At 34.7% G+C, this 11,395-nt stretch overlaps 3 protein-coding genes across 4 annotated transcripts; 1 reads left to right on the plus strand and 2 right to left on the minus strand.

Moving 5' to 3' along the window:
• Nucleotides 1-6: 6 nt before the first annotated feature.
• On the minus strand, nucleotides 7-1,011 carry LOC109589012 (uncharacterized; the record flags this gene model as incomplete). The annotated part of the gene is made up of 2 exons (XM_020005134.1): nucleotides 746-1,011; nucleotides 7-249 (listed from the first exon to the last, which is right to left on the minus strand). Coding segments are annotated over exons 1-2 (431 nt in total), but the record flags the coding sequence as incomplete, so codon positions are not given.
• A 123-nt stretch (nucleotides 1,012-1,134) lies between these two features.
• On the minus strand, nucleotides 1,135-5,076 carry LOC109589014 (RING finger protein 212B-like). Of its 2 annotated transcripts, none has more exons than XM_020005137.1 (13): nucleotides 4,917-5,076; nucleotides 4,804-4,868; nucleotides 4,674-4,748; nucleotides 4,516-4,572; nucleotides 4,410-4,459; nucleotides 4,322-4,355; nucleotides 3,957-4,193; nucleotides 3,247-3,630; nucleotides 2,148-2,217; nucleotides 2,019-2,070; nucleotides 1,730-1,780; nucleotides 1,576-1,647; nucleotides 1,135-1,301 (listed from the first exon to the last, which is right to left on the minus strand). In XM_020005137.1, exons 1-13 carry the CDS (start codon nucleotides 5,056-5,058, stop codon nucleotides 1,226-1,228), a joined length of 1,365 nt encoding a protein of 454 aa, XP_019860696.1. In that variant the 5' UTR covers nucleotides 5,059-5,076; the 3' UTR covers nucleotides 1,135-1,225. The 2 variants fall into 2 exon arrangements, with proteins under 2 accessions (XP_019860696.1, XP_019860695.1); XM_020005136.1 differs by having other exon boundaries at nucleotides 1,576-1,650.
• Nucleotides 5,077-5,182: 106 nt separating this feature from the next.
• On the plus strand, nucleotides 5,183-9,488 carry LOC109589013 (uncharacterized). The gene is made up of 15 exons (XM_020005135.1): nucleotides 5,183-5,807; nucleotides 5,854-6,300; nucleotides 6,359-6,976; nucleotides 7,094-7,198; nucleotides 7,258-7,319; nucleotides 7,427-7,492; nucleotides 7,547-7,609; nucleotides 7,684-7,835; nucleotides 7,978-8,194; nucleotides 8,255-8,322; nucleotides 8,376-8,535; nucleotides 8,583-8,675; nucleotides 8,722-8,835; nucleotides 8,889-8,974; nucleotides 9,242-9,488. Exons 1-15 carry the CDS (start codon nucleotides 5,183-5,185, stop codon nucleotides 9,411-9,413), a joined length of 3,048 nt encoding a protein of 1,015 aa, XP_019860694.1. The 3' UTR covers nucleotides 9,414-9,488.
• Nucleotides 9,489-11,395: the final 1,907 nt, after the last annotated feature.

The raw sequence follows: 11,395 nt of genomic DNA on the forward strand, positions 1-11,395 counted from the left end.
CTTTACGATCTCTTTCCTTTACTTCTTGAATTGAAAGAGCCAGAACAATTACAATAATAGTAGTAACATAGGTAATGAAGACGCTTCTTTGGAGCACAATGTAATACAAAGTTTGAGGACGTACGTGCTTCAAAGTCTGCTTTCCACGTTGTAAATTCCTCCATAGTAGCAAACATCTTTTTATCAATGTTTACTTTCTCATTACGAACATCTGAAAAATGTTTTATCAAATCATCACTACATACGAACCTGCATGAATGTATAATTAAAGATATCAATGCATACATGCTATATAATATTCATGCATATACACTATATACTGTAATGTAGCACAATAAGTCTATAGCTAAGCTAATAGCAAGAGTACCAGAGGCGTATTTAGGGGGGGGCTGAGGGGGCTTGAGCACCCCCCTCAGGGCTGGGCTCAGAAAAAATTACTGAAGTCCTGGACTCTTGCATCACTACCAAGCCTCTTAACAAAGTTATCTAGCCCCCTGATCATGATTTCAGCAGTTTCCAGTGCTTTAAGGAGCAATCAGAAGTACCAGTAACATAGCAGTATGCTTGAAATGATCTTGGCCCCACCCGTAATTGACGAAAATGCAGGAAAAGGCCGTTATACCGCCGTAAAAGTGGGTGTGGCCAAAATCGCGGCGCGCTTCGCGCGCCCTCAGCACCCCCCTTCTTAAATTCCTAGATACGCCCCTGAGTACATATAATTACTATACTACCATGAGCTACTGACCTGGTATCACATCCTGTAAAGTGACAATTAATATTTCCAACATTAGCAGCAGCCGTAATATCGCTAATTTCAGAGGATTTAGTTCCAATACAGGTATTCTTATGGCGAGAAAGACCACTTCTATTATCTACTCTTGCTATAACTGTAAGTACTTCCACACATGGAGCAGGCCAGGAGTAACTCGCCATGATTAAATGTAGGTGTGGTCTACGTACACGACAGGCCACGGTGATTTACGGGATGATAACGTCCTCTCCCTAATGGCATGTTTCTCATCAAAATGAGCCATTTTATCATTAATAACTAGCACCTTTATTAACTTTATGGGCGTGCCCAATCAATTAATTAAGTGATATTGATAATTAATATTCTGTGAAATAAGTCAGTGATTAGTTCAATGATATTAGTTAATAGAGCTCAGCTCATTAATAGAACAGTTCAATAGTTTGATAGTAATTTATTATTGTCATTATTCATTATTTATAATCTAATGGAGTTGATCATTGGACTGGAGTGTAATGAATATCGGGGAGAAGACATCTTTACTAGTGGTGGACTGAAGAGGGAGAGAGGGGGAGAGGGGAAAGTTAACTTGTACATCAAAAGTTTTAAGACAATAAAGTACACTATATGAGTGCTTAGTTATAGAGAAAGAGAGAATATAATATTCTGAGGTAGTTTTAGTTCAAAAGACATTCCTATCATCAAATTAAAGGTCTCACTGTAGCTCAAATTGACCTATTAACTCTCCCTCTATTGTAGAAGTACATGTACATATGTACATGTACTTCAAGTTTACATGAACATGCAGTACATTATGTTATAGTTACCGCTGATGTGAATAGCTTCCATTGTTTGCTAGTTGTGATTGAAAAGCACTTAATGATAAAGGAGCTGATAGCCTTCTGGAATATAATAAACAAACAAATAAATAAACAAATAAATAAATAAATAAATAAATAAACAATACTGGTGTTTATTAACCTTTCATTGATCGTGGTTTGATTAGAAGTAGGAGCAACTGACATTGGAGCACTACAAATAGACAGACAGAGATACATTATAATGAACACTCCATACACTGTACCCTATTGTGGTTATAGTCTATATACATGTACAATAGAATGGGATTAGAGGTGGTGGTTTAAATTCAGTGAGCACAAAAATAACAGAAATTATCCTGCATATAGTACATGGTGATTAATGTGACTCTTCTTTACAATGGACTGTTACTGATTACAGTATCATTTAAATGTACATGAACTGAACTAACTCTTCATGTCTTGGAGAAGCACTTGATAATAATCTTGAACTACGAATAACACCTTGAAATAATAATAATAATAATAATAATAATAATAATAATAATAATAATAATAATAATAATAATAAATTTAATTACCCATCTTCCCATTAATGGGTGGTGTCCTTATACTCAGTCTTCCAGGAGCAATCAATGAGTTTAATACTCTCTAAAAGTAACAATACCATCAATAAATTATACAATTATCATCAAAATTTATTATTAAATAATCCTCTCACTCACATGAACCAGCCTCTCATACAACACATGTACTATAGCCCATGGTTTTTTTTCAAAAATGGCTCCGAAATCATCCCAAATTTTTATTACATTTTCTAATACATATTGATGCCCTTATGCTGTGTAGAAAGCTTGAGCTGATTCCAACTTCACTTTTTCGAGTTACGGCCATTTTAAGAAAACACTAAAACTTTGAAAAATACCCAAGGCTATAGCCCATGGTTTTTTTCCAAAAAATGGCTCCGAAATCATCCCAAATTTTTATTACATTTTCTAATACATATTGATGCCCTTATGCTGTGTAGAAAGTTTGGGCTGATTCCGACTTCAATTTTTCGAGTTACAGCCATTTTAAGAAAACGTCAAAATTCTGAAAAATACCCAAGGCTATAGCCCATGGTTTTTTCAAAAAACGGCTCCGAAATCACCCCAAATTTTTATTACATTTTCTAATACATATTGATGTCCTTATGCTGTGTAGAAAGTTTGGGCTGATTCCGACTTCAATTTTTCGAGTTACAGCCATTTTAAGAAAACGTCAAAATTCTGAAAAATACCCAAGGCTATATAGCCCATGGTTTTTTCAAAAAACGGCTCCGAAATCACCCCAAATTTTTATTACATTTTCTGATACATATCAATGTCCTTATGCTGTGTAGAAAGTTTTAGCTGATTCCGACTTCAATTTTTTGAGTTACGGCCATTTTAAGAAAACATCAAAGATCTGAAAAATACCCAAGGCTATAGCCCATGGTTTTTTTTTACAAAAAATGACTCCAAAATCACCCCAAATTTTTATTACATTTCTAATACATACTGAGGTCCTTATGCTATGTAGAAAGTTTGAGCTAATTCTGACTTCAATTTTTAAAGCTATGGTCATTTTAAGAAAACGCCAAAACTCTGAACATGTACAAGCCAACTATACATCCAATATACATGTAATAAATAATAATACCTTTCCACTGGGAGGTCTCATTGATTCAGTCTCAAGTTTCCTCTTCTCACCTCCTCCTCCTCTTGAGGCCCCACCTACAGCCCCACCCCTTTCTTGAGCCCTTGCTCTAATGCAGGATAAAACTGCTGAGTCATTGACGGCCGGCGTCATGGCAACAGTTGGTCTCCTAGCAACAGCAGAGGATACAATGGAGGGTGATATGTAGGGGGTACTCTCTCCAGAGCTACCCGACCGCCTTATTGATGACTGGAGTGGGTGGGGTCTAGAAGTGACACGCCCACTTTCTCTTGGAGTGACTCTCCTTCCTCCAGTTAGTAAGGGATCAGTTGGTTTAGGAGGAGGAGGAGGAGGTTGAAATGATCTTGTATCTGATGAAACAGTAACCTATTAATAATAATAACGATAATAATTGGAGAATTCTCTCTTTTTATTTTGGCAAATTTTGGCACAAGACACTGTACTACAAAAATAAAAAAAGATTGAGTAGGATTCACTCTGTGTCAACTTGTCAAAAAAGTAATGGAAACAAGGACAAGTAGGATCCAAATGACTGACTATACCCATACAAATGATAATCCTACTCTCATAATACAAATTCTACTCTACAGTATAAGGTGATATGTATTTCCTTACATAATTACATTAAAAGTACACAATGTACAGGGACTTTGGACCAATATTTGAGAAACTTAATTACAACGTGTCCTTACTGGTGTGTTGGTTCCTCTCATTGGAAAGGTTGTTAATGTATTGACTCCGCCCACTGGTCTATCTGCTAGTGATGGAGGAACACCACGTGATGGTGGTAGGGTCATTGATGGGTGTGGCCTCGTAAAACTGGGCGGGGTCTGTATGGGACCATACCCAGTTCTTAGTATTGAAGGAGGAGGACGTAAGGTAGTAGAGTTTGATGATGAAGGAGGAAAGGAAACAGATCTTGATTCCAACTAATGGAGGAAGGGAAAGAGAGAGAGAGAGAGAGAGAGAGAGAGAGAGAGAGAGAGAGAGAGAGAGAGAGAGAGAGAGAGAGAGGTTAAAATGAAAAGAGAAAGGTAGTGTTCTAGTTAATACTTACATTCAATTTTATTTGTCTAAGTCTAGCATTTTCCCTATAAAATAAATTAATTAAGTAATTCATTAATTAATTATACACAATAAGTTACTTTTCATTTAACAATATCTCCCTCTCCTTCCTTTCAGCAACACCCTGCAACTAATAATCGTTAATAAATAGTTAATTAATTAAATAATGGTTAATTAATAACTAACTTTCTGTATTTTGTGTTTTACTAATCTAGTCCTTTGCTCCCTTTGAAATTTAGATACCTAATAAAAGTGCATGTAATAAATACATGTGGGTGTGGCATTGATTGGGTGTGGTTTAAATAGTTGACCATATATGGTCATACATGTAGTCATGTACATACTCGTTCGAATTGGAAGATGAATCTCTGTATAATGGACTCAGGAGTGTGGAAATATATCATGACATCTGGTGGAACCTTTAGAAGGAGAGAGAGAGACAACAGTCAATTAATAATTATAATTTTATTTTACTTGTTTTGATAGATCAACTACACTACATGATGCCTTACACACCAGACAAAATTTCTCTCTTTCACCTAAAAATACAATTAAATCCAAAATGTTCATAAATTCTATGTTAATACCATAACATTTCCCACAGAATAGATGACCACACGACGTTATAATGAACTGAGTATTCCTTCTATCCTTAGGAGGTTCAGTATAGCAATGATTACAATGGATCCAGTCTTTAACATTCACTACAGCTGGCCCTGCTCCCGCCATTTTATTAAATTGCAACTAGGAGGCGTGGTCTGTGACTATGAATTTTAATGAGCAATAGTTCTTGCAATTCAAAGGTGTGGCTGAAATGAAATTGCTACATCGGAAGCAAACAGAATCAGTCAAGATGTGTCCTTCTCTCTTTCTCCTTTCTTTATTGTTGTTATTGTTAAATGGTACAGTACAGTCTAATGATTGTAGTACTGAAGGATTTATGGAACTAGGTTTACTGGTGGCTAAAACTGGCAGTACTAACAACAATGGACAAACTACTGCAGGACTAGCAGAATCAGAAAAAACAAGATGGATCATCACTGAAAGAGATAAGCAGTTCAGTGAGGATTGCATTAGTTCACTGACTGAAGTATTAGTTGGAGTTGACATTAGAACTGTAACTGGTGACAGGACTGAATATCCTAGAATAGAGATATGGAGGGAAACAAGAGGTCATTATAAAGACCCAGTATCTGTTGAACTTAGATTATCTCCACACAGTTTCACTACCAATGGACTGTATCATGTTAGACTACCTGCTCCTTTGAACTTTGAGGAGACAACAGGTGGTACCAGAGGGTACAGACTAGGAGTATATCAACCTCCTGATGATAGAAGTGTTGTTAGATTTTATAAAGTAACTGGTACTGGTCAAATTGGAAGAGTAGAAGATATTAATAATAATGATGTTAAAAAAGATCCCAAAGATGATGAAATAATATTGCAAAACTCAAGTATCCTGATACACCCAATCACAAGTATGTCATTAATGAAATGATTTTATCATATTTAATGTATTAATAGGTAACAGTTGTAGTTATCCATCAATTAGCAGTTCATTTAATACAAACAGTCTATCAGTTACTAATGTAATACCAGTCAATGATACAAGAGCTTTTCCTGATATACAGTTCACATGTAATGGTATTATTACTAAATGGATAATTGGTATTACACAGAATCAGGATACAAGCAAACATTATCCTAACATTTATTTAAACCGTTCTTCTGAACTGATTCATGCACTAACTGTTAATGCTTCTGCTGCTACATCAAGTAATGATAATGTATATAACTTTACAAGTGATATTGGAGTAGAGTATGGAGATATATTAGTAATCAATGTAACCACTAATAGTAATCCAATGTATTATCAACAATACAATGGACCATTGAATTATGAGCTTGATAGCAGTAATAGATTAATACCATTGGATCATAATGACTATCCACTGATATCAGTTGTAGTAGGTAAGATATGTATTGTCATTGAGTAGTAACTAATAATTGACTTTGTTGTTCCCTATAGGGCCAAGTCCGTCAATACCAGGAACTCCCTCTACTACTACTATCATTACTACTGATATTATCCGTACACAAATAACAAACTCTCACACTCCAAATGCTACTACAATAACAACAACTACTACTAATATGAACATACCACCTACTACCTTGTTGCAGTCTACATCATCATCATCCTTGATGACCAGTTCCCTCACACAAACTCAATCAATAAACAATACACTTCATATCACAAACACACACTCTCAATCATCAAACACTCTCTCTTCAACTCTTCCTGTCACTACTCCATCAATCAGTGATGGTATAGCTAGTCCTCCTCCTCCTATAGTATCAACCATCAGTAGTACATCAGTTACTGATAGTTCAACCAGTAATCCATCAGTTACACTATCCACTGAAGGTCAAAGCAGTACTGGCAGTAATACACTAGCAGCAGTACTTAGTACAGTATTTATATTACTGGTAGTTACTATACTAGTAATATTAATAGTGAGTGTATTAGTGTATAAAAGACGACACCAAAAGCTATCATCAAGAGGTAATTCTCTAATGAATACACGATCAACTGAGAAAGAGACAGAACTGAATAATATGACTAATCCTACCTACCAACCACAAGGTATTAAATTACAATGCATTGTAGCTTCTACTATTACTATAGATTCACTAGTGATATCAATAACAGCAATCATTACATACTACATTATAACACTATTACTACATCATTTTGTTATAGATATGGGTCCAGTTCTATATGAAGAGGCGAAGCCAGTAATGAATGGAATAGAATCAGTGTATAGTGATACAATAGTTACTAATGATCGTTATGCAGCTGCTACAGGTATAGTCATAAGTTAGCATAAATATATTTATATAAATGTTATTATATTCCTTATACAGGTGTAAGTCCAATGCCAGCGCTTTATGAAGAACCAACAATAACTATGAAAAGACAACATAAAGTAGAATAATGATAATAATAAACATTAAACCCAATAATAATGAATGCATAATTAATGTTGTATGTCATGCTGTCACTAAATCAGTTTGTTTATCAATATGTTTTTAGACTATTAATCAAATTGAAAATGAAACTTACAATTTATTGGCAGAAGCACTCTATGTTCCTACAGCAGTATGTTAATTGTAATCATGAATAATAATACTTTAATGTGCTAATGAAATTTAGAATGAACGCTTGGGTGGAGGAAAACAGCAACAAGACATTTACTTCACATTGATGAATGAGCAGGTACAAAATACATAAGTATGATATAGTTTATATACAAATGATATATACAGAAGATTACATTATTTTATTTTTAGTATTCCTCTGCATATTCAAGACTTGATCATACTGGTGGTAATGGATTTTTTATAGAAGATACTGAGTACTGGGAACCTGATAGTAATACTGATGGTATATACCAACAATTATCTGATAGGAAATACAGAGAAATTATAAGACACCAAATAAAGTAAGAGAGAGGGAGTGTGTGTGTGTGATCATAAAGAGAGGGAGAATTCATAATGACATAAGATATAGCTCATAATAGCTGTACCAATGTCAACAGTAACATGTATGGCTTCATGAATATGTACACATTCTCACTCCAATAGAGTAACAGATTATTTAGGATCAGGACAGTTTGGTACAGTTAATAAAGGACTATGGACTACACCTACTGCTGGATCAGTCTCTGTTGCTATTAAAACACTTAATGATAATACTTCAGAGGATGAGAGAGTAAAGTTTCTACAAGAGGCAGCCATTATGGGTCAGTTTCATCATCCTAATGTTGTTAAACTACATGGAGTGGTCACCATTGGACATCCTGTGAGTCTGTAGTATTACTAATGATTGTACTCTTTAATAATTATTAAATGTTGTGCATAGATAATGATAGTACTGGAATTGATATCTGGAGGTGACTTGAAAGAGTATCTTAACAAATTTAAACCATCGTAAGTTTATATCAATAGTTGGACTAATATCTCTTGTCTCTCTCTTCTCTTAGTCCTGGGGAGTTAGTATTATCATCAGTTCCTTCTATTTTGCTCTCATTTTGTCGTCAAATTGCTTCAGGAATGGAGTACTTGTCAAGGAAGAAGTTTGTTCACAGAGATCTTGCAGCAAGAAACATATTAGTATCAGATGAAGGAACAGGAATATGCAAGGTAGAAGATTAGTACTAACAATTGGACTTTATATAGTATGGTCTCAGATTGCTGACTTTGGTATGTCAAGGGACCTACAAGATGAATCTTATTATATTTCACAAGCAAAAAAGATTCCAATAAAATGGACAGCACCAGAAGTAATTAGAAACTATATAATTAGAATATTGAATTGTGTATGTATAGGCATTACATTATAAGAAATATTCGAGTGCTAGTGATGTGTGGAGTTATGGAGCTGTAATGTATGAGATTTGGTCTNTAGGACATAAACCATTTGAAAACTCTACTAATCAAGAAGTATAACATTAATATTATACTTTTTAAATTTAATTTAATTTTACTAATTTTAGTGCATTAGACTGGTTGATTCAGGCTATAGATTACCACCTCCTCCAGGATGTCCTAAACCAATGTATAAACTAATGATGCAATGCTGGTATGTATTTATTATTAGTGCTATACTGCATAATGGGAAATGTACACTAGCTATTGTAAGACTAGCACAAATATTGACCTTTTGTGTCAAATTACTAATATTCATAATGACATTATATACCAATGCACTATAGACAGTGCAGTGAGTGTACATCCTAATAATGTGAACTGAGTGGATTATTATAATCATACACAACCACATCATGCTTTCATGCACACCCACACACAATTAGATATGTAATAGTGATGTCATCATTGTATTGTATAGGAATCCTGATACTCATAATCGTCCAAGTTTCTCAGATATATCATCAAGTCTATCCTCACCTGATAAACAATTACTAATGATTAATAAAGAGGATCCTGTTACTGTACTGGGTGGAGCTTTAGAAACAAGCCACTCCCTCTACACTGACTTACAGTACATGTACAAGAACTGATTGATCGTGTTGCCAGTTTATATACCTGTACATTGTGTTTAATGGTTTGTTTTCTGTTTCTGTATAAAATAATTGTTGTGTTTTTGCTGCAGAATTAATTCTTTAATTTATCTGATTATGCATATTTGCTAGATAAGGCATCAGTTCTACAGCTAATGATTATTATTGTGAAACAATCCTTTCTTATGTGTCTATAATAACTAGGGTTGGTTTATTTGTAAATATCAATGCCCCACTGATGCATGCAATAGCTATTGAAGAGTTACCAGTACTTAAAGGTGTGGCAGTTATGATGTTAATAGGGAAAGTCATCATTGCAGTTGTGTTTCTTTAACAGTCAAGATGTGCCTCTTTCTCCTTTCTCTATTGTTGTTATTGTTAAATGGTACAGTACAGTCTAATGATTGTAGTACTGAAGGATTTATGGAACTAAGTTTACTGGAGGCTAAAACTGGCAGTACTAACAACAATGGACCAACTACTGCAGGACTAGCAGAATCAGTAGAAACAAGATGGATCATCACTGATAGGATGTTCAGTGAGGATTGCATGAGTTCACTAACTGAAGTATTAGTAGGAGTTGACATCAGAACTGAAACTGGTAATAGGACTGAGTATCCTAGAATAGAGATATGGAGGGTAACAGGAGGTTTTTATAGAGACCCAGTATCTGTTCAACTTAGACTATCCCCACACAATTTCACTACCAATGGACTGTATCATGTTACACTACCTACTCCTTTGAACTTTGGGGAGACAACAAGTAGTACCAGAGGTTACAGACTAGGAGTATATCAACCTCCTGATGATAGAAGTGTTGTTAGATTTTATAAAGTAACTGGAACTGGTCAAATTGGAAGAGTAGCTGATAATAATGATAATGTTGTTAGAAAAGATCCTGCTAATGGTGAAATAGATTTACAAACCTCAAGTATCCTAATACGTCCAATTACAAGTATGTCACCAATGACATGCATTTATCCTTTTAATGTATTTATAGGTAGCGATTGTAACTACCCTCCAGTTAACCAAAGCTCATCTAATACAAACAGTTTATCAGTTACTAATGTAATACCAGTCAATGATACAAGAGCTTTTCCTGATATACAGTTCACATGTAATGGTATTATTACTAACTGGATAATTGGTATTACACAGAATCAGACTACAAGCAAACATTATCCTAACATTTATTTAAAACGTTCTTCTGAACTGATTTGTGCACTAACTGTTGATGCTTCTGCTGCTACATCAAGAAATGGTAATGTATATAACTTTACAAGTGATATTGAAGTAGAGTATGGAGATATATTAGTAATCAATGTAACCACTAATAGTAATCCAATGTATTATCAACAATACAATGGACCATTGAATTATGAGCTTGATAGCAGTAATGGATTAATACCATTGGAATATAATGACTATCCACTGATATCAGTTGTAGTAGGTAAGTTATGTATTGTAATTCAATAGTAACTAATAATTGGCTTTGTTGTTTCTTATAGGGCCAAATCCATCAATACCAGGAACTTCCTCTACTACTACTACTACTGATACTATCCGTACACAAATAACAAACTCTCACACTCCAAATACTACAATAGCAACAACTACTACTAATATGAACATACCATCCACTACCTTGTTGTGGTCTACGTCATCATCATCATCATCCTTGATGACCAGTTCCCCCACACTAATGACACCAACTTCAATAAACAATACACCACAATTCACAAACACACACTCTCAATTATCAAACACTCTCCATCCAACTCTTCCTGTCACTAGTTCTACTCCATCAATCAGTGATGGTATAGCTAGTCCTCCTCCTCCTATAGTATCAACCATCAGTAGTACATCAGTTACTGATAGTTCAACTAGTAATCCATCAGTTACACTATCCACTGAAGGTCAAAGCAGTACAGGCAGTAATACACTAGCAGCAGTACTTAGTACAGTATTTATATTACTGGTAG

Source organism: Amphimedon queenslandica, unplaced genomic scaffold (assembly GCF_000090795.2).
Source record: "Amphimedon queenslandica unplaced genomic scaffold, v1.1 AMPQUscaffold_11705_Cont14174, whole genome shotgun sequence".
Classification (NCBI taxonomy): Eukaryota; Metazoa; Porifera; class Demospongiae; order Haplosclerida; family Niphatidae; genus Amphimedon; species Amphimedon queenslandica.

Coding starts and splice junctions, on each gene's coding strand:
- LOC109589014 (XM_020005136.1), bottom strand. CDS start 5,058: ATGGCGGGAGCAGGGCCAGCTGTAGTGAATGTTAAAGACTGGATCCAT. Junction 4,194..4,321: donor TTAGACAAATAAAATTGAAT/GTAAGTATTAAC, acceptor TTCCTCCATTAG/TTGGAATCAAGATCTGTTTC. Junction 3,631..3,956: donor TGAGAGGAACCAACACACCA/GTAAGGACACGT, acceptor TATTATTAATAG/GTTACTGTTTCATCAGATAC.